We start from the raw sequence: 26,194 nt of genomic DNA, 5'->3' as shown, positions 1-26,194 counted from the left end.
GACCTTTTTCTCCCTAAATGAATTCACTCATGAGTATTCAAACAGTAACAGAGATTGTTGGTTATTTAAGAGATTTTGATAACTGGAAGATAAATGTATTATGCGAGGGCAGAGCAGAAAAACCCCAGTACAGAATAAAGACTCAAAAATTTAAATCATGAGCATTAACTTGTCTTTTTTTAAAGTGTTCATTCTCAATTATATTATTTTGTCACTACTCAGAGCTCATGGTATTGAGATGTTCACACATTAAGTTAGTTAGTCTTGCCACCATTAAGTGAGCAAAGTATGAAAGCACTGGAATAAATAAATATGTAACATAACCAGATTGGGATAAATTGAAGAACTCTGGCTTTTCATATTTTAAATAATATTCATTTTATATTCCAAAATGTTGAAATTAAAAAAAAATTTTATTTTCTAGGATTTAATTTTAGCTTATTTAAATCTAATCCAATGGCCTTTTGGACCAGCACCCCTTCCTCACAGACTGAGAGCAAAGGTATAGAGCTAGTAATCTCAGTATGAGGTGGCTAGCAGCTGGTAATCCTTAGCAAAGTAACCGTGGCTGTATGAAATTAAGTACTTAACGCTACAATGTGCATGTTTTAGAATGCCATTTTAAGCAAAATATCTTTTGACTGGTGATATAACACCTTTTAATAGTATTTTTAAAAAATGTACCTGGATGCTATGTGTTTTCTCATTATTGCACACTGGTTTTGTTTTTTTTTGTTTTGTTTTGTTTTGCTGCTTTCTACTTTATTGCTCTGTTTTCAGCTCTGCTTAATGAGGACCTATGTTTTTATCTAACCCTTATCTTCAGCCACTAATGTCTGCCAGTATTCAAATGTGATGGCAGCAGCATGTATTCAGTCCTTTAAGGATTTCTTTTTGTATGTCATTTAGGAAAATAGTGTATTTGATTATTTTTCATAGCCACCATTCTATAGCCTGTGTGTTGTATATGTAGCACAGATCATTTGCAGAAGTAAGTATTGCAACTAGAGTGGAATAGGAAGGAAGAATCTGTTAAAAGACCGTTAGGAGCAAAATCAGATAAATGAGTACTCACCATTACTGTCTAGTTAGTAACACATCTTGAGCACCTAAAACTATAGTGATAGAGTGAAAGTCCTCGGTACTGGAGCCTTCATGTTTAAAATGACCAATTATTACTAGCTAAGGCAGCTCTTAGAAAATGCAATCTTTGAGAAATTACGTGAAAAGTGTGTTGGATATCATAGAAAAGTGGATAGTCTCTGGGAACTCTATGTTAGGTTTCCTCTTACGCCAGGGATCCTTATCAGTATGCTACTGTAGGACCCAGAAAACCTTATTCTGTTTGGAATCTGAGGACATAGTTCCAAAAGACCTTAGAAATGTGACTTTAGACATGAGGCACCTGAGGTCAAGAGAAGCTCTCTGATTTACTGAGTCCTCTTTCAACTAATAGCAGAACTGAAATAAGAATCTGTATTTAATAAAGTATAGGGTTCCTTTACTGTCCCTGGCTAGGAAATTGATACTAAGTTTTTGTTTGTCATGGAGGAGTGGGGCAAGTTTAACATAAAGGAGGGGCTCTGAAGTGTCATCCAATTGAAATAAAACATATCTCTATATATAATTTATGATTTTTTAGTAGCTATGTTAAAAAAAAGGTGGTTTTAAAAAACAGATTAAATCAATTCAATGATGTACTTGATTTAATCAACAAAATATCAACTTCTAATTAGCATAAAAAATTAATAAGATATTTCATATTCTTTTTTTATTCCAGGTCTTTAGAATCCAATATGAATGTTTACACTGACAGCACATATCAGTTTGAACTATCTTCCTCTCGAAAGTATTAAATAGCCACATGTGGCTTGGCTGTCATAGTGGGACAGCATGGCTCTAGAGAATATTTCCCTATTACCATTGTGCACATGGCATGCTTCTTCATTGGCTTAAGTTATCTTTTTCTTTAGTCAGAATTTTTTTTTCATAGACCAGAAGAGATTACACATAAAATTCCCTTTTCCCCCTCCTTTTTTGCCCTGTACATTGGAGGGTAGTGGGAAGGAGGGGCCGGGTGGGGTATATTTTCAGCCATAGAAATTATCTTGGGTTCTTAGAGTATTACTTACCCATAGGATGATAGTTTTTATTGAATTTTGTCTAGTTTCACACTGGAAACTGGATGCAAAACCATATGTAACTCGGTCACCTGCCATCCTTAACAATTTTTAACTTTCCTTGTAGGAACTAATGAAGGTTGGCTCTGGATTAGTTTCATATTCATATTAGTTAAGATTTATTTGTTTTTTTTTTTTCATTTGATACAAATGCATGGATAATTTGCTGTTCTGTAGTATGCCAAATGTAGTCATGGGGGGAGGACTTTTTTAAATTATGGAAATGAGTGGTTATTCTTTTCAATTGCTAAAAAGTAAAAGAATATTTTTAACGTAGATTTTGTAAAGGTTTTAGGAGAACACTAAATTAGGCTGCTAATTCTAGTTTATGATTATCATAAAGCTTGGTCTGCACCAAAGTATTCATGTTTTTATCTGTGTGCATTTTAACCTATAGGTAAATTATGTGATACTTTATTTTTAGTTAGAATATTGATGATAATAGTTATTCAGCACTTTTGTCTTTATCAGTTTTTTTTTACTTGTGTTACAGCAGAAGAGAAGAAAAAACTGGAAGATCCTCCCTCAGATGATGATGTTCTCATTGTTTATGAACTAACCCCTACTCCTGAGCAAAAAGCACTTGCAACCAAACTGAAACTTCCTCCAACTTTCTTCTGCTATAAGAATAAACCAGATTATGTTAGTGAAGAAGAAGAGGATGGTAAATATTTTATTGTTTTAAAAAGCACGCTGGTTTTGCTAATCTTAGTAGTTTGGAGTATGATTTAATTATTTTAAACCCAACTTTTAGAACTTATTGTTACTATCCTTACAGGTAGATATTTTCCCTAAATGTGTAAACAGTCAGTGGATATAATGATTAGAAGAATGGCATTCATTAAACAAGCAGTTTTTTTGGTTTGCTAGCATATGTTAGGCAGGCGTTTTGAGGGATTAAAAGTAATAATTTTTCAAAACTCTTAGACAAGATTTCAGTGATGGAAAACTTTGTATGCCATATCAGAGCTTTTAAGCAGGATACTTACAAGCTCAAAAAATCCCAGTTGGGCAGTGGTGTAGAGGATTGTGTTGTGGAAATAGGAGATTAGAAGCTGTGCTAAAATGATAGTAAGCCAGCCCAAATAGGAATAGAGTACAAGTGAAAGCTCTAAAAACAGGAGAGGCATTAGTTGGCAAAATGGACTGTGTGGATATGGAAAATGAAGGAAAGAATGAAGTTTGAGATAAGTCCTAGCTTTGTGGCTTAGAAAACCCTCAAAACTAATTACTAGAAATACTTGTTTTTACTTTAAGATGAAGATTTTGAAATGGCTGTCAGGAAACTTAATGGAAAACTCTATCTGGATGACTCAGAAAAACATAGGCCAATAGAAGAAAATCCAGCAGGTATGTTGAGTTTAAATGACTAATTAGATTTTTTTTTTTTAAAAAAACAAATCATCTATTTGAAAGAAACCTCTTGATCTGATAATCATTTCTATAATAATCAATTTTTTTAACATGTTCTTGTCCCTAGTAACTTAAAATATTTAAAAATAATGCTACATGAAAAACACTGGTTTCTTGGTGGTCCTTATTCTCTATTAGTATTCCTAGGTCTTGTTATCTTGGTCTGTGGATTACATTGAGAACCACTGAAAGCCAATCACTGTTGTAGAGTAGTTGGATTTCATCTATTTTTTTTTTTTTGCTTGTTTTGTGTGAAAGTTTTAGATAATGAAAAAGAATGTGTTATTGTTTGGGAAAAGACACCAACAGTTGAAGAGAAAGCAAAAGCAGATTCATTAAAGCTTCCACCTACATTTTTTTGTGGAGTTTGCAGTGATACTGATGAGGACAATGGAAATGGGGAAGACTTTCAATCAGAGCTTCAAAAAGTTCAGGAAGCTCAGGTAAGAATGTCTTCATTGTTTTCCTTTTGATTCCATTGACTTTGTTGATGTAGTGCGCAGTAGAATGTTCTTATCAAATGGTGATGATAGGTGAGGCTAGCCGGTAGAGTGGCTCTAAATAAGCGAGAGGCATACTATTTATGAATTAGTACGCTCAGAATAGTTAGGATTCCTATTAGAGTTTCCAAAAGGTTTTCCAAAATTGAGCTATACATTTAAGGCAGTGCCAGTCAAAACTTCACAAGGATTCTTTGAAGATACAGACAAGCTAATTCTAAAATTTCTATGGAAAGTTATGATTATATGTTTGTTATTATCGATGAACCTACACTGAGACATCCTCACCCAGAGTTTTGAGTTTTTACCTAAAATGGTTATTCAATTTTGTCAAATTTTCTTATTCCATCTGTTGTTGCAATCATGGAACTTTTTATTAAATTTATGAAGGATATTGATTGTTTTGAATGTTCAGGAAACCAACATTGCATTTCTGGGATAAGCCTCACTTAATCATGGTATATTATAATTTTTATATGCATTTGGGTTCAATTTGCATAAATTTTGTTGCAACTTTTGGATTTATATTTATCAGGGGTATTGATCAGTAGTTCTTTTTTTTTTTTTCCTGGCATTATTTTCAGCTTCCATATAAGAATTAATACTGGTATCATAAAGTGAATTGAAAAATATTTCTGGGTACTGCTGTTTTCTGAAAGAGATTGTGTCAAATTGTTACAATTTTTACCAATAGGATCATATGAGATGAAGTTTTCTGAAGGTTTTTTAAAAATACAATAATTGAATACAGAACTGTACGGTATCTATCCAGGTTATTTCCTACTTCTTCAGTGATTTTTAATAATTGGTGACAAATTTGTGTGTGGAGAGCTCTTCCTTTAAATTCCTGTTTTATCTTTTAATGACTATAAGTTCAATATAGAAATATCCTGTTTTCTCTCTTTTTCACTCTTTTCTTTATTAAACTGATTAGAGGTTCAAAAATTTCATGAGTACTTTTCCCCCCTCCAATAGAAATAGATTTTGCTTTCATTGATACTTAGTCTAATTTGTGTGTCAGAAGATTTCATTGATTTCGGGCTGGGGTTGTGGTTCAGTGGTGGAGCGCTTGCTTAGTATGTGTGAGGCACTGGGTTCAATTCTCAGCACTGCATATAAACAAATTTCTGTTCTTTAATATTTACTTCTTGCCTTGAGTTTATTTTGCCCCCCCCCCCTTTTTGGTGCCAGGGATTAAATCCAGGGTGCTTAACTACTAAGCTACCTACCTCTCCAGACCTTTTTTCATATTTTATTTAGAGACAGGGTTTTACTAAGTTGCTGAGTTGACTTTGAACTTGTGTGTGATCCTCCTGTAAATTAGGTCAAATTAGTTGATACTGTGTTATTGGGTCTCACATATCCTTGATGATTTTTGTCTGCTTATTCTATCAGTTACCAAGAATAGTGTTATCAACCATAATTGTGACTGCCATTCATCAGATATTGCTTCTTATACTTTATCAATTTCTTGGTTTTGTTTACTTTCTCTGTTATTTTTCCCCTATTCCTCCCCTTTTTTTCCTGTTCTTTTTCTTTTATTTTTTACCCCTGCTTGCTTTGATTTAGTTTGCTGTTTTTCCAGCTTCTTAAAGTGTGAAGATTATTAGTCTTTGATCTTTCTTTTTTAGTGTAAACATTTACAGCTTTCCTGTTAGAAAATGCATCTTTACAAATTATGGTATATAAAAGCAGTTACCAAAAATATTATTTTTGCTTTTAGTTATTACTGATATACTTTATAGCTCTGTATGGATTCAAGTTATCATCTATATTTTATGTTCTTTGAGCTCAGCCTACTGGACTTGTTTTGTACTTCTTATATAGTACAGATCTGCTAGCAAGTTTTTTACAGTTTCTGTTTATCTGTGATACCTTAATTTCTCTCTTATTTTTAAATGGTAGTTTTGCTGGGGATATAGAATTATTGGTTGACTTACTTTCAGCACTTAAAATGTGTTATTCCACTGTTTTCTGACCTCTGATTTCTGATAAGGACGTTGCTATTGATTATATATATATGTAAAATATATTTTAGTTGTTGATGGGTCTTTATTTATATGTGGTGCTGAGAATTGAACCCAGTACCTCAAACATGCTGGGCAAGTGCTCTACCACTGAGTTATGACCCTAGTCCTGCTATTAATCTTACTGAGAATCACTTATATGGAATGAGCTTTCTCCTTTCAATAAAGTTCTCTTGGGCTGGGATTGTGGCTCAGTGGTAAAGCCTAGCATGTGTGAGGCACTGGGTTTCATTCTCAGCACCACATAAAAATAAATAAATAAAGTTCAACCCCCAAAAAAGAAAGTTCTTAATATTCAGCTTTTAATAGTTTATCTGTGATGAATTTAAGTGTGTATCTTTTTTATTGTATCCATATTGGAGTTCATAAAGACTTTTTGGATATTTTCAGAGGTTATTCAAATATCCTCTCCCTTTGTCTCCTTCCGAGTCCCCCATTATGTGTATGTTGGTATGCTTGATGGTACCATGTAGGTCTTTGAAACCTTGTTGAGTTTTTTTTTTTTTTCATGAGATTTCTCAGACTAGATAATCTCAATTCATTTATCTCTAGCTTATTGATTTATTTTGCCAGTCAGATCTGCTGTTGACCCTCCTAGTGATTTTTTTTTTTTTTTTTTAAGTAGACTTGACTTTCTGGAGCAGATTTGGGTTTATAGGAAGATACCAGAGATATCCAGGAATCTCTTGCCCTCACATACACATTTTTCCTTGTTAACATCCTGTACCATAGGGCCATATTTTTTACAATCATAGAGCTTGTGTTCATGCCTCACCACCAAAGTTTGTGGTTTACATTAGGTTTCCCCCCTGTGTTGTACTTTTATGAGTTTGGACAAATGTATAATGAATGACATGTACACCACTATAGTGTCTCACAATATGATTTCACTGTCCTAAAAATTCTTCTGTGCCCTGCCTGATTCCCACCCCAGCTGCCGAGTCACTGCTGAGCCAAAGTGAGGGATGGGTATGGATAGAGAGGAAAAGGAGAGTAGAACAGTACCATAAACCCAGCTTGCTTTATTTATTTATTTATTTATTCATTCATTCATTCCTTTTTACAAAACTTCAAAAATTGTTAAAGTTTTGGTTAATTTCTAGGGTTGATGAAGAAGTTGATTTTGATCATCTTTGTTAATGCTTTTCTTGTTTTTATGAAGGGGTATATTTACAATAGCCTTCTTTCTACCATTCTAGAAATGGCAAATTGACTCCTTTATCTTGATCATCCTTCTTTATCCCTTGTTATTTTACTTGAATCTACTATATCTGGTAATGATTCAGTCTTTTTATTTATTGTAATTATCATGGTTAGATTTAGGTTTATCATTCCTTTTTAGTTGCATGCATCCCTTTTATTTTTCATTACTGTTCTCATTTTTCCTTCCTTTTAAATTGTATTAAATTAAATTTTATTTAAAATTCTGGGGAATATTAAATTGTATTAAAAATTTTATTGTTGTACCATTTTGTGGTATTAGGGATTTAAAAAAAATTTTGTGTACTAGGCAAGTGCTCTGTCACAGAACTACATCACTATTGCTTTTTAAACTTCTCTTTTGAGACAGGGTCTTGCTATATTGCTTAGGCAATCCTCAGCTTCCTGAGTCATTGGGATTACAGCTGTGTGACACCATACCCACTTGGCAAATGTCTGTTGTATATATTCAGTTTTTAACCTATAACCCTGTTATTGCTTAGCAGTTTCAGGAAATTCTTGTCTACTCTTTGTGTTTTTTATTTTTACATTTACAATCATGTCATCAGTAAATGTTGACAGCTTTATTTTTTTCCTTCCCAATCTTTATACCTTTTATTTCCTTTTTTTATTAAGATTTTTCAGTGTATCTTGTGAATTTCTGGTATATCTTTTGGTATGAGGGGGCAGTCTTGCCTTGCTGTTGTTCTTAATAAGAAAGCTAGTTTCTCATTGTTAAATAAGTTAATGGCAATTGTTTTGGTAGATGTTCTTTATCAAATATAAGAAGTTCCTTATTTGTAATTTATGGAGAGTTTTTATCATGAATGGGTGTTGGATATTGGCAAGTGATTTTTCTGCAACTATTGACATGAGCTTTTGATTCTTCTTTGAACAGTTTTATGAGTACATTGGTATAATTGTTTTTCACATGTTCAACCAGCCTTCTATCCTTGGAATAAATCTCACTTGGTTGTGGTATATAATTCTTTTTATAAATTGATTTTTTTTTTCTTTTGGTGTTGTGGATTGAACCCACAGCACCCCCCCACACACATTTATTTTAAAAATTGGTGCATTATAGTTGTGTGTAATGATGTGATGTGTTATATATTCATAGATGCATACAATGTAATATAATTTAACCAATATCATTCTCCAGCAACTATCCACTCCACCCCTTCGTCCCTTTTCTCTACTGATCTTCCTTTGATTTTTTAGGAGATTTCCCCCTACCTTGACCTTTCTTTTCTTTTTTCCTTCTCTAGTTTCTGTATGTGAGAGTACACTGAATCTTCTGAGTTTGGCTTATTTCACTTTATATGATAGTCTCTAGTTCCGTCCGTTAGGGTAAATACTGAGGAACCATAGAGCTGGGTCATGCAGTGGTTCCATGCCTGGTCTTTTAAGGAAACTTTATACTGATTTCCATAGTGGTTATACTAATTTGCAGTCCCACCAACAGTGTAAAGTGTTCGTTTTTCTCTACATTCTCTCCAGCATTTATCGTTATTTGTATCCTTATGACTGCTATTCTAACTAGTGTGAAATGAAATCTCAGTGTAGTTTTGATTTGTATTTACCTAACTGCTAATGATGTTGAACCTTATTTCATATATTTGTTGGCATTTGTATTTCTTATTTTGACAAGTGTCTGTTTAATCCATTTGCCCATTTATTTGACAATATTATTTGGATTTTGGGTATAAAGTTTTGGTGTAAGATTTTTTTTTGATGTAAAGGCTTTATGTATATTTAACATATTAATTCTCCATCAGAAGAGTGGCTAGCAGAGATTGTCATCCAAATATGTAGTTCTCTTTTTACATTTCTAATTGTTTCCTTTGCTGGGTGGTAGCTTTTTAATTTGATGCCTATAAGCTAGAATATTGACTCTGTTTTTTCCTTGGAGTTGCATAGTTTCCTGAACCCACAGCTCTTTTTTTTTTTTTTTTTTTGATATTGGGTATTGAACTTGGGGGGCACTCAACCACTGAGCCACATTCCCAGCCCTGTTTTGTGTTTTATTTAGAGACACTGTCTCACTGAATTGCTTAGCAACTCCCTTTTGCTGTGGCTGGCTTTGAGCTCTCAATCCTTTTGCCTCAGCCTTCCAAGTCACTGGGGTAGATTACAAGCATGTACCACTGCACTCACCCACAGCCTTTTTTATCATGTGCTGTACCACTAAGCTACGGCCCCCCAGCCCCTGATTTTATTGAGAATTTTGTTGTTGGATTCATGAGAGAAACTAACTGGTCTAATTGTCCTTTGATGTCTGGCTTGGATATTAGGGTGATGCTTTCCTCAAAGGATAAGTTAGGAAGTGTTCCCTCTGCTTCTGTTTCTTCAAAGACATTAGAGAAATTGGTATTTCCTTATTAGATATTTGATGGAATTCACCAGTGAACAACTATCAAAATATGATGTTTTACTGTTAATTCACTGTATTTTTTATTTTATTTTTTTATTAGTTGCTCAAGACAATACAGTGATCTTGACATATCATACATTTGATTCAGATAGGGTATGATTCTCATTTTTCCACGTGTACAGATTGCAGGATCATATTGGTTATACATCCATGTGTATACATACAGCAATCCTAGTGTCACTTGTATTCTACTGCCCTCCCTATCCCCCCTCCCCTCCCCTCCTCTCTCATCACTATTCTCTACCCATTCTACTGTGACACTTATCTCTCTCTCTCTTTTTTTCTTCCCTTCCCCCTCACACTGTCCTATATGTATTTTGTGAATCCATGAGGATCTCATTCCGTCTTCCATGCAATTCCCCTTCTCCCTCCTTTCCCTCCCTCCTCTTTTCCTTGTTTTGTGGTAATCTTCTTCTCATGCTCTTCCTTCCTACTCTGTTTTGAGTCACCTCCCTTATATCAGAGAAGACATTCGGCATTTGTTTTTTAGGGATTGGCTAACTTCGCTTAGCATAATTTGTTCTAGAATTCACTGTCTTTAATATACATGTACAGGTCTATTCAGGTTATTTCTGCTTGTACACATTTTGGTAGATTGCAACTTTTAAGGAATCAATCTAATCAAATTTGTAGACATAGTGCTGTGCATGATATTCCTTTTTTTTTTCTTCCTGTTACTGTCCATGGGATAATTAGTTTTGAGTCCTATTCCATTTCTGATGTGACTTCTCTCTTTTGTTAATGATTTCAAGTTTAATTTCATTTTAGTTTTGAGAGTGTGCTGTGTGTGGTTTCTATTCTTTTAAATGATCTCTTTTTCTTTTTTATGTGATGCTGGGTAGCGAACCCAGGGCCTTATGCTTGTTAGTCAAGTGTTCTATTCTACCATTGAACCATAGGTGAGCCCCAGCACATGGTCTTTTCTTGGTAAATGTTCTATGTAAGCTTTTGAAGAATGTGTATTTTACTATCATTGGATGAGTAGTCTATAAAATTTATTTCTCTTTCTATAGTTTTCATTGTAAAATTCCCATTTGGTTCTTTTTAATAATTCTGTTTCTTTACTGAGAACATCTATGTTTTCACTTAAGAGTGTCCTTGCTTTTTGGAACATTGTCATAATAGCTTCCTTAAAGCCTGTTTTGTATAGTTCTATCACATGAGTCATTTGATGAGCACTCCCACTTCTGGTCAAAGAGAGCTGGCTTGAGACTTTTGTGTGTGTGCCATCCATCGGCAGTTCTACTTTATTCAATTATTGTAACACCAGGCTGGAGTATAGGAGAGACAGAAAAAATTTCTACACAGATGTCACCAACAAATTTCCTTTCTGGTTCTAAGATACTTAATTATCCTATGTTTATCCACCTTTCAGAGCCTTCTTATAGAGATGCTGTACATGTTTCAGTCCAGGTATCTGGTTGTAGGTTTGGGGAAGGAGAGGGTGAAGTGTGCTTAATCCATCTTGTCCAGAAGTCCAAGTCCTCCCTTTCTTATAAAATAGGTTATGTGATCCTTTTTGTAAGTCAGTTTTTAATGGCATAATATTGTGTTATTTCCTATTTGCAGAAATCCCAGAGTGAGGAAATAACTAGCACAACTGACAGTGTGTATACTGGTGGGACTGAAATGACTGCAGCATTTTTCTGTAAATCTGAAGAACCTGATTCTGTTGCCAAACCTATTAGTTCATCATCTGTTTCCTCTGGAACTGTGGACAAACCTGTAGATTTGTCTACTAGAAAGGAAAGTGATACAGAATCTACAAGTCAAGGTAAAACTTGATATGTGTCTATAATCATGTATTACATAAAAGTTACACCTGTATATTTGAGAAGATAGACTTAGAAGTTTAAAGGGGCTTAAGATATCAGTAATACTAAGAAGGAAAATGTTGCTTTCCCAACAATGAACATAAGTATGTATCTTTATTGTTAGACCTCTGATTATAGGGACATTGTGACCTGTTTGCCTGAACATAAAAAATAATAGTTTACTTACATGGTGATTTTCTTTGTGATAATATTTTTATTTTAATATTGCTTGATAGTTAGTATTGCTCAAGCTTACCCAGAGTATTTTAGTTATACATGAATTGTAGATATAACAGGGGCTTAAATTTTTTATGATTCTACTTAATATCTCTATTTTTTTTAAAGCTGATCTTAATTTTTTTAAATTTGTTTTTTAGTTTTTTTAGGTGGACACAATATTTTATATTTATGTGGTGCTGAGAATCGAGCCCAGTTGCCTCATGCATGCTAGGCGAGTGCACTACCACTTGAGCCACATCCCTAGCCCCAAATAGCTCTATTTTTATAAACCTCAAAGCTTGGAAAATTGTTTAATTATAGTAACTAATGTTTGATATTGCTTTCTTCCTGTTTTTCCATTTTAATTATTTTTTTGAGGTGGAGGAAGTGTCTCTGAAAATTGTATTGCTTTATATGTGGTGCATAATTTTTCCCCCCTAAAAGGAGTTCTAAATAAGTCACAAATATTACATTTATTGGCACTTTAGAGTTTTACTATGTATTTTACTATGGTACAATAGGAAGGTAAATTTACACCTAAAATCTCTGTATTTTCAGATGAGTGAGTAAGATATAGTATGATTCAGAGATAATATAGAATTTAGATGCCCCCAAACTTCTGATGATCAAATGTAAATGTGAACTTTTTTTATAATACAGAACACAAAACATTTTTTTGTACAGATGTTTCCTAAAATCCTGCCCTTGATTGCTTGTTTTAGCAACCTTTTGTAAAAAGACTTTACAAAGCAGAAATGTTATCTAGCTTAAAATAAATAGATCACCACCTCATTAATTTGGGGGGTAGAGGTTGGTACCAGGGATTGAACTCAGGGGCACTTAAACACTGAGCCACATCCCCAGCCCTATTTTTCATTTTAGAGACAGGGTCACACTGTGTTGCTTAACACCTCAATTTTGCTGTGGCTGGCTTTGAACTCGCCATCCTCCTGTCTCAGCCTCTGGAGCCGCTAGGATTATAGGTGTGCACCACTGTGACTAGTTTCCTTAATAATTTGGGGGCATGCATTTGGTGTAGTATTGTATTCATTGTGAATATCACCTGTAAACTTAATATTACCGAAGAAGCTCAAAATTGGACGTATAGTTTTCCAAAATGTACAATTTACCAAAATATAGAAGCTAAACCCCTTTATCCTTGGTAAGTCCTACTATTCTTTTCATGTTTATACATCTTAACTGAAAGAATAAAATGTTCTTTTTCTTTTGTCAGTAGAAAGTAAAACAGTTTCATTTGGATTTGGAGGTGGTACAGGACTGTCATTTGCAGATTTGGCTTCTAGCAATTCTGGGGATTTTGCTTTTGGTCCTAAAGGTAAGATCAGGACGTGATTTTAATCATCATGTTACAGAAGCACAACTAAAAGAACCAGTCCTTTTGTTAGTGTTGTAACTAAAGTAACACTTCCCCATTTGTTTAGTGTTCTCATAATGAAGGGTTTCTAGGTTTAATTTTTTTTTAATTTATGGTAATGGAGATTGAACCTGGGGCTACTCTACCACTGAGTCTACATCACCCACCCACCCCCACCCTTTTTAAAATTTTTATTTTGAGGCAGAGTCTCACTAAGTCGCCAAAGCTGTTCTTATACCTTTGATCCTCCTGCCTCAGCATTCCCAGTCATGGGATTATATATCTGCATGACCACATTCCACTTACGTTTCCTTACTAATAGTATAACCATAAGAATTTTTAAATTTTGTATAAGGTGTTCTAATGGTCTTCCCTGTACTAAAATGCAGAACTATTTTCGGTCTGATTTTGGTAATGTTATTCTTTTAACTATATGTACTTTTAGATTTGATTTGTTGATATTTCAACAAATCCCCCCTACTCCCTCCCACCCCTTAAGGTGCTAGAGCCCCACACATGGTAGGTAAGCACTCTCCCACTAAGTCCTATCTCCCTCCCTAAATCTGCATTTTTTAAGGAGATGATTTGGATTTCAGTATTAGGGTTGAGCTAATTTATGCTGCTAAAATAAGTATAAATGATGTGCTTTTTCATCTTTATCAGTTATGTTTCTATTTTTAATCCCTTTTGGTAACATTTCTATAAAATAGTACACTTGTAAAAGTGATTTCATCATTGTATCAAGTTAATTAGCATAAGGCAGTTCATTTTATTTTCTCATTCTTTGTGTCTTTCATATCTGTGGTTATAGCACTATCTAAATTGTTCTTGTATAGATGTTTGATTTGTGGAATAAATTTCATTGAAGGCATATGCTTAAATGATTAATGCAATTCAAATGACTAATATTCCCACATATTTATACTTTGTTCACAGCTTCTGCTTCTTTTAGGAAGAGTAAACTACTTCTAATGATGATACATTAGAATTTATGGCTTCCTTGATAACAAGTTTCTTTATTTTTGTTTTAACCAAATAGCCTAAAGTTAAAGGCTTAGTAAATATAGCAAGGTAGTGGGTGCAGTTATCTGCAAACAAATGCCAAAAGAAAATTGTTGTGTTTACTGCTTATTACTCAATATAACCAAGTACTCAATTGTACACTAACTTGTAAATTAGGAAAAACACCAGGAGGGAGCCTTGTGTAAATAAGCCTTACCCACCACGGTTTCTCCTCACCATCACTTCTCCTTTTTAGTGAGATCATTCACCAATCTCCTCTCTTTCCTTCCCTTCCCCTGCCCCTTCTCCTTTGCTTTTTTTTTCCTTCTGTATTGAATGCTTGTTTTAATTTAGGATGTACTTGTTATAATAATCGAAAGTATAAATTCCCTGCAGTTTTGCCTGTGAATTGAACTTGCCAGAATATTTTAAACTTTTTTTTGGGAAAAGGGAGATGATGCTTTACCACTTTACCCAGGGATGCTTTACCCTTGAGCTCCGTCCCCAGCCTCCGCCCCCCCCACCCCCCTTTTCTTTCTTATTTTTAAAACAGGATCTCACTAAATTACTTAGGGCTTCACCAGATTGTGGAGATTGGCTTGGAAGTTGCAGTCCTCTCACCTCAACATCCCAAACTGCTGGGATTACAGGCATGTGCTACCCTGCCTGGCTTATTTTAAACATTTTAAATAGATGTGTCCTATTGTTGGAAATGATAATGTTGCATTGATAATCTAAGAGTGGGATTTTAAAAATCTTTAAAAAGTAGATTACACAGTTTACATATCCTAATTTATTCCTCAGATAAAAATTTCCAGTGGGCAAATACTGGAGCAACTGTGTTTGGAACACAATCAACCAGTAAAGCTGGTGAAGATGAAGATGGTAGTGATGAAGAAGTAGTTCATAATGAAGATATTCATTTTGAACCAATAGTGTCATTACCAGAGGTAAATGTCAGGGAATGAAAATTTTACTAATAAGTTCATTTTCATATTAAGCTTAAAAAATTACCCTGGATTGATTTGTAGGACTATTGCTGTTTATATTTCCTTCAGGATACTTATTATGTGAAATAGTAGCTCTATTTGTTCGATATCAGTTTTTGTTTTGTTTTTGGTACTGAGGGTTTAACCAAGGAATGCTTTGCCGTTAAGCTACATCCTCAGCCCTTTTTTTTTTTTTTTTTTTTTTTGAAACAGGGTCTCGCTAAGTTGCTTGGTTGTCACTAAATTGCCAGGGCTGGCCTTGAACTTGGAATCCTTTTGCCTCAGCCTCCTGAGTCACTGGGATTACAGGCATGCACCACCGTGCCTGGTTTAGGCATTCAGCTTTTAAGTATATTTTTGTTTTTTTCCTTGTTTTTCAGTTTTTGCAGTGCTGGGGGTTGAATCCAAGGACCTCAAACATGCTACACAGTGCTCTATTACAGATCTATACTGAACCCTCTTTTTTTAAGTTTGTATATAAATTTTGCTTTGTAATTAGTATATGCAGTTGTTGAAGAAATATTTTTTTTCATATATTATTAGAATATCATGTTTGTTTTTATACTGAATTCTGGGGACAAAATAATTTCCTTACTTGCTAACATCATTTTAGTAAAAAGTAACAACCTTCACAGATTTGGACAAGAATGTTGTTTTAGGAAAATTATTTTGTCATTTTCTTAACCTCAGTCAGTAGTTAATATTTCTTTTCAAGAACCAGAACTTTCTGTAACTTAACCTATAAAGGAAAAAAATTTTAATGTCCTTACAAAGAAAATATGTTAAAAGAATTTGGATTTTTGGAATTATAAGCATCAGCTTATAGATAATTTCATCTTTTTTAATAGGTAGAAGTAAAATCTGGAGAAGAAGATGAAGAAATTTTGTTTAAAGAGAGAGCTAAACTTTATAGATGGGATAGAGATGTCAGTCAGTGGAAGGAGCGGGGTGTTGGAGATATAAAGATTCTTTGGCATACAATGAAGAATTACTATCGGATCCTAATGAGAAGAGACCAGGTGTTTAAAGTGTGTGCAAACCATGTTATCACCAAAACAATGGAATTAAAACCCCTAAATGTTTCAAATAATGCTTTAGTTTGGACTGCTTCAGATTATGCTGGTGAGTTTCTAACTTTAAATGTAAATATTCTTTCTTTTTTTTCCTTTTTGGACTTTTCTAAAATCCATAACAAACGTAAAACAATTTATAAGTTATGCGAATACCCTTGTAACTTTTTTTCCTAATAGATGGAGAAGCAAAAGTGGAGCAACTTGCAGTGAGATTTAAAACAAAAGAAATGGCTGAGTCTTTTAAGAAAAAATTTGAAGAATGTCAGCAAAATTTATTAAAACTCCAGAAAGGACAGGTGTCTCTGGCAGCAGAGTTATCAAAGGAGACAAATCCTGTGGTATTTTTTGATGTTTGTGCGGATGGTGAACCTCTGGGACGTATAACCATGGAATTATTTTCAAACATTGTTCCTCAGACTGCTGAGAACTTCAGAGCACTGTGCACTGGAGAGAAGGGCTTTGGTTTTAAGAACTCCATTTTTCACAGAGTAATTCCAGATTTCGTTTGCCAAGTAAGTATTAACTACCTATCATAATTGAAATAAAAAACAGTACACACCACATAACTTGGGAAGTTTGCATTTTTCTTCTTGACCTCATTGTGTAGTTTTTTTTAATATTTTTTTCTTCATTGTAAATGGACACAACACCTTTATTTTTTATTTTTATGTGGTGCTGAGGATCGAACCCAGTTCCTCAGATGTGTGAGGTGAGCACTTTACCACTGAGCTACAACCCCAGTTCCATCTTGTAGTTTTCTTAAGATTTCTTTAGCTTTCCCAAATAACAGTTGTCATCACCACTGACTGACTCCCTAATCTGCCCAGAACTTTCAAACTTAAATTTTTAACACTTGAACTGTGCTGGAAACAGGGTAGAGAAGAGAACTTTTCATTTTTTAATCTTCATTCAAAAATAAATATTTCTTAAGTTTCAAGATGCATTCTTAAGGAAACTGGATCGTCAGGATTTATCCTGAAGTGTCGTCACAACTTCTGTGTGTATTTAATGTTTTACTCAGGATTCCTATTAATTGAAATCTTTTTTTCAGGGGGGAGATATCACCAAACACGATGGAACAGGAGGACAGTCCATTTATGGAGATAAATTTGAAGATGAAAACTTTAATGTGAAACATACCGGTCCTGGCTTACTCTCTATGGCCAATCGAGGCCGGGATACTAATAATTCTCAATTTTTTATAACATTGAAAAAAGCAGAACATTTGGACTTTAAGCATGTAGTATTTGGGTTTGTTAGGGATGGCATGGATACTGTGAAAAAGATTGAATCATTTGGTTCTCCCAAAGGATCTGTTAGTCGAAGAATTAGTATCATAGAATGTGGACAGATATAAAATCATTGTTTTTCATAGTAAATTTTAATCTGTATAAGCAGTCTAATTGAAGCTTAGCTGTTACAGACAATATGGTAATTATGTTCAGCTTTTGAAAATGAACGTTTCCAATGTATAAATGTAAAATTGCAGCTTATAGCTGTTGTCACTTTTTAATGTGTTATAATTGACCTTGCATGGTGTGAAATAAAAGTTTAAACACTGGTGTATTTCAGGTGTACTTGTGTTTATGTACTCCTGATATCTGTATTAAAATGGAATAATAATTAATCTTGTTATAAGCAATAGAACTTTGCAGACTATTGAAGGAATATGATATATGCAGCTTAATTTTAGTTCCTTTAGAGATATATTTGGACTTTTTGCATGGATATATTTACCATTTGAATAAAGGGACCACAACTTGGATAATTTAATTTTAGATCTGAATTATATTTGGTAATCTTAACTATTGGTGAGTTCCCTTGTGCATAGAGATTCGTTTATGAATGGATAGAGCCACAGAAGATATTTAACCAAAGTGCTCTTCAATAATCTTTACACCTCCTGTATAGTTACAAATTAAATTTTAGAGCACCCTCTTTTCTTAAAATCTGTAGCTTCCTGTGCCCTTTCAAAGGTATTGATTTTACATTTGAAACAAGTTGACTATTAGTTTTTTGTTTTTTTTTTTAACTTTTCTGTCATCTGTCTCTACTACCTCAGAAATTTCAGCTTGGTCCTGATGATAGAATTGAATTTTTTCTTGCCGCTATTGTGATAAAGTATGAATATTTTCAAAAAGGTCTATACGATGTTATTTGGTTAAAGATTTGCTTTATACTAGATTGTTGCAGTACCTTTTTCTGATGAATTTTGTAGCAGAAATAAAGTGACAATTGATAATAGCCATGACATTTTAAACATTCATTACTTGTGCATCTGTTCATTTTAGTACTAGATGTAAGGAGGACAAGTAAAGAAAGATCTGTACTATAAACTGCCACATAATTTTCACAAGTTTGATACACAATAAATTTGGGGGGAGATGTTTTGTGTCAAAAGGAAGTGTAACCAAACTGCTAAAAAAAAAAAAAAAGAGATGTTCTTACTGGCTTGCTTAATGTAGCACTACAAAGAATTTTATTATAGCACACATTTTTTTTTATATTGCAATCATGGATATTGACTCCCTTCTGTACTTCCATTTTTTTTTTTCCAGTGAAAATACCTCATTTTGTTTAGTGAGGAAAGACAGGTTTACTCCCTATTGTTTGGTGATATAGAAATAAGTTATCCTGCAGTGAATACCTGTGAAACCTGTCAGAGGTGAGGGCAGGGATGTGATGTGTGGTTTGTGAACATCAGCATTTACATCACTAAATCTTCTTGGTCACAAAGCCAGACACCTAAAATCAACCTCCAGATTTATTAGTTGAATTACTGGAACTTTCAAGGGAACCATAGACTACATACATGTATGTACATTTAATATTTAGAATTGGTTTCTTTGGAAACCTATGTAATATAAATTGATGTAAAAAGTGTATTGTAATTTTGTCAGCTAAGACAGTTATGATTTCAGAAAAAATTCTAAGTAAATACAAGTTATTTTAAAGAGAGTTTTTATTGATTTTCATGCTGTCCTAAAGCATTAAAGTTATAATTAAAAGCTTTAAGGATTTTGACCAAAAACTTGACAGAGTGATATGTAAACTGAATTTTCCAGTATTGGTATTCCAGAGATACTTAAAAGTGGCTTCAGGCATTTATAAGAACATCTTTGTGTTATAATTCAGGAAAGAACTTTGTGGTTTCTATTAAACACTAATAGGGTATTAAGCCTATAATGTGTATTTTTTTCAAACTTGCTGGATTTTATATTGTCTGATTAAAATCTGCTTAAAGATAGAATAAAGTAATTCATTGTGCATTTTAAGCAATACTTTATGGCAAAATTGAGTATTGGTTTATTTAGATAAGAACTAAAAAATACTTTGCTAAAGTATTGCTGTTATAAAATCTTGGCATTTGAGAACTTTAATCCAGAGTATTTAGTTGTTAGTTCAGAAATGTAGTTGACAAATCAGTTTATAAAAGGGGTTACACTAGTAAAATTGTTTCAACGAGGCCCGGCCCGGTGGCGCAGGCCTGTAGTAATCCGAGGGCTCAGGAGGCTGAGGCAGGAGGATTACAAGTTCAAAGCCAGCCTCAGCATAAACCAGGCCCTACGCAACTCAGTGAGACCCTGTCTCTAATAAAAATACAAAATAGGGCTTGGGGTGTGGCTCAATAGTTGAGTGCCCTTGAGTTCAATTCCCTGTACCCCTCCAAAAATTAAGTGTTAAAAACAGCTGTCGGCCTCAGTCAGTCTCTATTAAATAACGTTTCTTAGGTTGATATATCATTGAGCACCCGTGACATGCACACTGTTGTAGGTACTGGGGAAAGCTGGTTTTATTTTGTGTTTTAAAGTAGTACATGTTTTCCTGGAGTTTACATTCTTTGTGATATCCTGTTATACCACAAGCAGAACACAGGGAAAGCAGAGGTTTCTGTGTGTAGCGTTCTACTATATTCTTGATAATTTTCTTTTGTATGACAGCAAAAGCCAGTTCCTATGAAAAGGCAGGTGTTATTTGTGGGTGCAAACGCTCACCAAATGTGCTTAGGGGCCAGGGGCCTGTGCAGTTGTGTTCCAAGCCTCTAGCACGAGGCCAGGGTATGGTGCCCAGAGCCTGGACGACGCGCCAGGGCAGGTACAGCGCTACTTACTACTCATCAACTTCACCGTGGGAAACCAAGCATTTGTCACGTGAGGACAACTCGGCGAGTCCAGCCTCTTGCCGGGCCAGAGTGCCTCAAGACACCAGTGGGACACAAACCCCGCCTCTTGGCCCCGCTGCCCACCCGACGGCCTGGCGTGCCCCGGGGGCGGGGCCCGTGCGTCAGGACGCACGTGCGGTGCGCGGGCCCCGCCCCCGAGCTGGGCCGCAGGTTTGAGCGCGTTTCCCCGGGAGACCGCCGAGATCGAGGCGCGCCATGGAGCCCCGCGTCGTGAAGCCACCAGGGCAGGATTTTATAGTGGAGCGTCTCAAGAGTCGGTACGGTCTCGGGGGCAGCTGCTCCGGACAGGTGAGGGCGCCTTCCCCCTGTCCGCGGCGGTCTCCGGACGTTCCGCTGCTGGGAAGCCGCAGCCAGCTCCGCCGGTGGTCCGCGGGGGCGGGCCTCTCCGCGGGCAGCCCCGAGGGCCCCGAGGTGCTCCGCCGGCGCGCGGACTAGACCGGAGTCACACCCGAGAGACGCTTTCCCTCAACAAAAGCCGCCCAGAGCGCTTTTCAGGGTTCATGTTATCCAACCGTGATGTAGCACGGTGGAAAGTGCTCTTGAACTTCTGTTTGCAGTGACGCGGGTGAAGCGGGGCAAACAGTTTAAATTGGGGGGGGGGGTACCAGGGGTTGAACTGAGGGCATTAACTGAGCCAGGTCCACAGCCCTGTCCTGTATTTTGTCTAGAGACGGGCTCACCGAGTCGCTTAACGACTCGCTTTTGCTGAAGCTGGCTTTGAACTCGACATCCTCCTGCCACCGTGCCTGGCAACCATTTAATTTTGAAAAAAGACTTATTATTATGAAGTATTTTCAGACTTATAAAAAATAAAATTGCAAGAGTGGTGCGGAGAATTCTTGTAGCCTTCATTTGAATTCACCTGTTGACATTTTGCCACATTTGCTTTACCATTCTCTCCTCTCCTCTATGCCTCCTCACGTGCACATTTTCCCGCAGGAGCTATTTGGGAGTAATTTGATTGTATCATGTTCCTTTGCCCCTAAATAAATTTTTTCTTCCTGTGCATGAGGGCACTTTTTTAAAAAACCCATATAGTATTTTCAGAAAACTTAGCATTTCTACAATAATACTGTGTAATCTGTACTTCATATTCAAATTTTACTTTGCCAGTTCTGTTCGTGGCAGAAGTTTTTCTCCCCTGGTACAGAGCCAGTCTAAGAATGAATATGGCATTTGGTTGTTTCTGTTACCTTTCACAGGGAACAGGTTCCCAGTTTTTGCTTTTCTTAACATTGATGCTTTTGAAAAGACCATTGCTTATTAGAATGTCCCACAATTTTGGATGTGTCTGATGTATCCCTCCTGGTTAGATTCCCATTATACATTCCCAGCAGGAATAGGACATAACTGATGTGTGGGCTGCTTAGATGAATCAAGGGGTACATTATGGTGGTTTGTCCCGTTGATGATGTTAAGTTGAATCATTTGGTTAGGATGGTGTCTTCTAGATTTCTCCACTTTAACCTTTATAATTTTTACCTTTATAATTAAACATAATTTGTGGGGAAATATATATGTTTTTTTTTTCTTTTTCTTTTTTGTTGTTTTGGTACTGGAGATTGAACCTTGGGGTGCTTTACCACTGAGCCACATCCCAGCCCTTTTTATTTCTTATTTTGAGACAGTCTCACTAAGTTGCTTATGGCCTCATGAAATTGCTAATGCTGGCCTTGAAATTGTGATTCACCTGAGTCTTCTGAATTACTGGTATGTGCCACTGCGTTTGGCTGTGGGGAAATATTTTAAGACACTAAATTGATTATTAGTATACAAATTAAGCATATCTTTTTTCTTTTTTTTTTTAGTATGATTTTTCAAATTTTGATCAGGCTAAATATAAGACAAGATCTATAACTTCCCCAGGTAAGCTAATAAAATATTTTGCATATTTTTAGTTTTTAACAAATTCAGTTTGAGAGACTTTTTTTTTAAATATTGTTTGTTTTGTAGTTAGTGCTAGATATCTTGTGATACCAAGATTTATTTTTTTCATTACCTCTGGTAATGAACTAATAGTAACCATAATTGCGGGGAAGGAGGTGGTAAATGTTTAAGGTATCTTTAAAATTCAAATGTTTTGTTTTTAATTTTTTTTTTTAGTATAACAGTATGCCTATCATTGAAGATGTTAAGAATTAATCGGACTATGTTCGAAAAAGAAAACTTAATAGCTACTTTTTAGGCATAAACTTTTCTGAGTTGTTAGGATAGTAATTTAATAATCACTGTAGGAGGTATGTATCAAATAAATATACTTGGAAAAAATAATTATACTATGGGATTGAGTTGGTTGTAATAGTCTGAGATGTTAAGTCCGTTTGATGTATTCTAATGTTTCTCAGTTGATTGGGGGGCGGAGTTCTGAAAGATTTATCTGTTGGTAAATTAAGGTATTGAAGTCATCCACTATTATTGTATTGAGGCTGGTTTGAGGCTGGTCTCTCCCTATAAGTCCTGCAGTGTGTTTTATAAAATTGGGTTCTATGACATTGGTACATCTGTATTTACAACGATTATATCATCTTGATGGATTATTCCTTTTATCAGAGTATAGGACCTTCTTTGTCTCTCATGACTGATTTGAGGTCAGTTTTGTTGGATGTAAGCCTGACTACTCTTGCTTGCTTTAGGATTCCATTTGATGGGAATTACATTCTCCATCCTTTCATCTTCAGTTTATGAATGTCTTTGGTAGTGAAGTGGATTTCTTGCAATAGTAACTGAATGGGCCCCACTTTTTAATCCTATCAGCTAGTCTATGTCTTTTTTTTTTTAAGATGGACACAATATCTTTATTTATTTTATTTATCTTATGTGGTGCTGAGGATCGAACCCAGTGCCTCACATGTCCAAGGCAAGCGCTGTACCGCTGAGCTGAGCTACAACCCCAGTCCATAGTCTGTCTTTTAATCAGATAATTCACATCATTTACATTAATAGTTATATTGAAACTGTATTGAAAGAAATATACTAGTTTCTTTCATTTGTTTTCTTTGGTTGAAAATTTTGTGTTCATTTCTTTCTTATTTATCTTAAAAGTTTTTGTTGATTTACTGATATAATCATATTTGATTTTTGCATATCCCTCTTTTGTTTAGCCTTTCTAGTGAGATCTGTTTTTTCCTATTCTTTTGTGGTTGTGTTTTCTGGTTCTTCATCTGAGTGTAGTATTCTGTATTGCTGGTTTAGTAGTCATGAATTCTTTTAGTTCATGCTTTGCTTATCTTTTTTTTTTTTTAATTCTGAAAGATTCTGAAAGATAAATGCTGGATGTAGTAATTTACCTTGGCAGTTATTTTCTTCCAGGTCTTGAAATATATCAGTCCATGCCCTCCTGGCCTTTACTTTTTGTTGAGAAATCTGCTATTGTTCTGATGAGTTTGCCTTTATAAATTATTTAGTGCTTTTCTCTTGCAGCTTTTAATAGTCTTTTTTTGTTCTGTATTTTTTGGCATTTTAACTATAATTTTCATGGAGAGGTTCTTTTCTGGTCATGTCTATTGGCATTTCATATCATTTCAAGATTTGGGAAATTTTCTGCTGTTATTTCATAAGTGAGTTTTGTATGCCTTTTGCTCGCATCTCTACTCCTTCCTCTAGAACTTCGCATCTTAAGTTTGATCTTTTATGTTGTTCCAGAGCTTTTGTATGAACATACTGTTCTGTAGTTTCTTGGTACCCTTTCCTTATTACTGTGTGAATGTTCTAGTTCATGTACCTTGTCTTCAAGATCTGAAATTTTGTCTTCTGCTTGGTTTAGTCTATTGGTGAGACTTGGAACTGGGGTTTTTATTTTGATTTAGTGAAAGTTTTATTTCCAAGATTGCAGTTTGGTTCTTTCCCAGAATCTCTCTTTATTAAATTGCTCTTTCATATTGCATTGTCTTCTTTAATTCATTCAGCTGCTTATTTGTGTCTTCGTTTAATTCATTTGATCATTTAAAAATATTTTTAGTTTTAGAAGGACATAATACCTTTATTTTATTTATTTATTTTTATGTAGTGCTGAGGATCGAACCCAGTGCCTCACATGTGCAGGGCAAGCACTCTACCACTGAGCTACAACCCCAGCCCTCATTTGATCATTTTAATGATCAGGTTTTAAACTTCTTTGTTCCAGCATTTCATCTACATTTATACTTACAGATTCGGTTCTTGGGGAGTTAAGAACTTGTTTCTGTGTTGAGACTTGGATGTGTTGGGCTGGTGATCTCTTTCACTATTATGTGAGGGTCTTCTTAGCGAGAAATCATCTTTCTACGTTGTGGCCTGTGTAGTGTTGAGATTTCATTCCAAGTGGAGTTTACATTGTAGTTTCCCTGCAGCTCTTTAGACTGTATTTGGTGGAGTTTGAGTACTTTGTCAGAACTTGAGGGATTCATTTATTTTGTAGGCCTTCTGTGAGTGGAGTCCCACTGCTAGTTCAGGCAAGTATGATATAATCAATGGAGTATATAAAATATACTTTCCACGGCTGTTTCTCTAGCATTTGTTAGCACAGTACAATGTAAGAGGGCTTGCATGTGGCCCCTTATTGGGGGCATGGTCACAACAGTTGTGTTTATTCGTCTGTTGTTGCTAAGGGAGTGTAATAGTCTTCAGCCCACTCCTGTCATCTTGCATACTTACGGCCAGGTTGTCTGCTGGGTGTTTTTCTCTAACCTCTTTTTTAAGTTGAGGTATCCGTCAAAGTTTGAGCAAGACCCAGTCCTGGATAGACAAAGGTACAGTTTCTCTCAACTAGGTCAGAATTAAAAGTTCAATGTCAAAGCCATCTATCCAGTATGTTCAAGGTGCTTAGTTTATTCCATAGCACTGATTTGAGAGGAGAAAATGACCACCAGTAACAGTGGAAAACTTGAAAGCAAACTATATATTAACATAAAATAAAAATATATTTTAAAAAGAACCTCTACAACCCCGCTAACCAGAGAGAAGTAAGGGGAACTCATAATATAGAATAGTTTAAAAATTAGACATCAAAGAAAGTAGAATTAATACTGAAATAGAATAGCCAGGCACATTGGCTCATAGCTATACCCAGCTACTCTGGAGACTGAGACAGGACTAATACAAGTTTGAGGGTAGCCTGGGTATTTAATGATACCCTGACTTAAGAGTAAAAAGAAAAAAAAAAAAGTCTTGGTTGTCTGGGTTGTAGCTCAGTGGTAGAGCAACCCTGGGTTCAATTACCAGTACTGTGCAAATAAATAAATAAATACTGAATAAAAATTTAAAAGGAGGAAACAGAAGAAGAAAAATGAAAAGGGAATAAAAATGAGAAGGAGAGACAAAAAGCAAAAATCCAATTAAATTATTAAAACGATTAACAAAATTGGATAAAGTATTTAAAAAGTGAAGGAAACAAAAACAACAAAGAACAAGATGAAACTTGCTCCTTCCTAAGATATATTAGATGGAGACACTCTTTCCAAGACCTTGAATTTTTGTCATTTCCCAGATATGGGGACATTGTGGGTGCTGGTGGCAATATGATGTATTCATTCCTTCTCAGCTCTAGCTTAGGCCAAACCAGTAGGGCAGTGTGTAGATTGAGCTCAGCCTCTCCTTGCCCACCAGCCTGAGCTAAGGCAAAGTTATCTGCAGCAAGGCTAAGTTCACTCCCAAGGTCTCTGATTTTTGCACCAGGAATGGGGGTGCGATGACAGTAGGAGCCATCCATCAGCCTGTCTCAGCCTCCATGCCTGTGAACCAATCTGGTTTGCTCACCCTTGGTCCCAAGATCTTCAGTCAGTGCACTTGGGTGTGTGGTAAATGTCCA

At 35.3% G+C, this 26,194-nt stretch overlaps 2 protein-coding genes across 12 annotated transcripts in view; both read left to right on the top strand.

Moving 5' to 3' along the window:
* LOC101974817 (E3 SUMO-protein ligase RanBP2) overlaps positions 1 to 18,470 on the top strand; it is a 72,807-nt gene extending 54,337 nt beyond the window's left edge. For 4 of the 8 annotated variants that reach the window (XM_078028837.1, XM_078028835.1, XM_078028842.1 and 1 more), the window contains 9 exons: positions 2,674 to 2,844; positions 3,438 to 3,530; positions 3,852 to 4,036; positions 11,324 to 11,528; positions 13,022 to 13,123; positions 14,969 to 15,114; positions 16,002 to 16,275; positions 16,404 to 16,738; positions 17,278 to 18,470. In XM_078028837.1, coding sequence (XP_077884963.1) covers positions 2,674 to 2,844; positions 3,438 to 3,530; positions 3,852 to 4,036; positions 11,324 to 11,528; positions 13,022 to 13,123; positions 14,969 to 15,114; positions 16,002 to 16,275; positions 16,404 to 16,738; positions 17,278 to 17,583 — 1,817 coding nt within the window. In that variant the 3' untranslated portion in view covers positions 17,584 to 18,470. The remainder of the gene's footprint in view (positions 1 to 2,673; positions 2,845 to 3,437; positions 3,531 to 3,851; positions 4,037 to 11,323; positions 11,529 to 13,021; positions 13,124 to 14,968; positions 15,115 to 16,001; positions 16,276 to 16,403; positions 16,739 to 17,277) is intronic. The other 4 variants (XM_078028840.1, XM_078028839.1, XM_078028838.1 and 1 more) reach the window with 3 other exon arrangements.
* Positions 18,471 to 20,513: 2,043 nt separating this feature from the next.
* The window catches only part of Ccdc138 (coiled-coil domain containing 138), a 61,141-nt gene continuing 55,460 nt past the window's right edge, over positions 20,514 to 26,194 (top strand). For 2 of the 4 annotated variants that reach the window (XM_078028844.1, XM_013365501.3), the window contains exons 1-2: positions 20,516 to 20,697; positions 22,218 to 22,275. In XM_078028844.1, coding sequence (XP_077884970.1) covers positions 20,605 to 20,697; positions 22,218 to 22,275 — 151 coding nt within the window. In that variant the 5' untranslated portion in view covers positions 20,516 to 20,604. Of the gene's footprint in view, positions 20,698 to 22,217; positions 22,276 to 26,194 lie in introns of all 4 variants that reach the window. The other 2 variants (XM_078028845.1, XM_040270881.2) reach the window with 2 other exon arrangements.

The sequence above is a fragment of the Ictidomys tridecemlineatus genome, chromosome 12, assembly GCF_052094955.1.
Source record: "Ictidomys tridecemlineatus isolate mIctTri1 chromosome 12, mIctTri1.hap1, whole genome shotgun sequence".
In the NCBI taxonomy this organism is placed as follows: domain Eukaryota; kingdom Metazoa; phylum Chordata; class Mammalia; order Rodentia; family Sciuridae; genus Ictidomys; species Ictidomys tridecemlineatus.
This window is presented reverse-complemented; position numbering and strand designations above follow the sequence as displayed.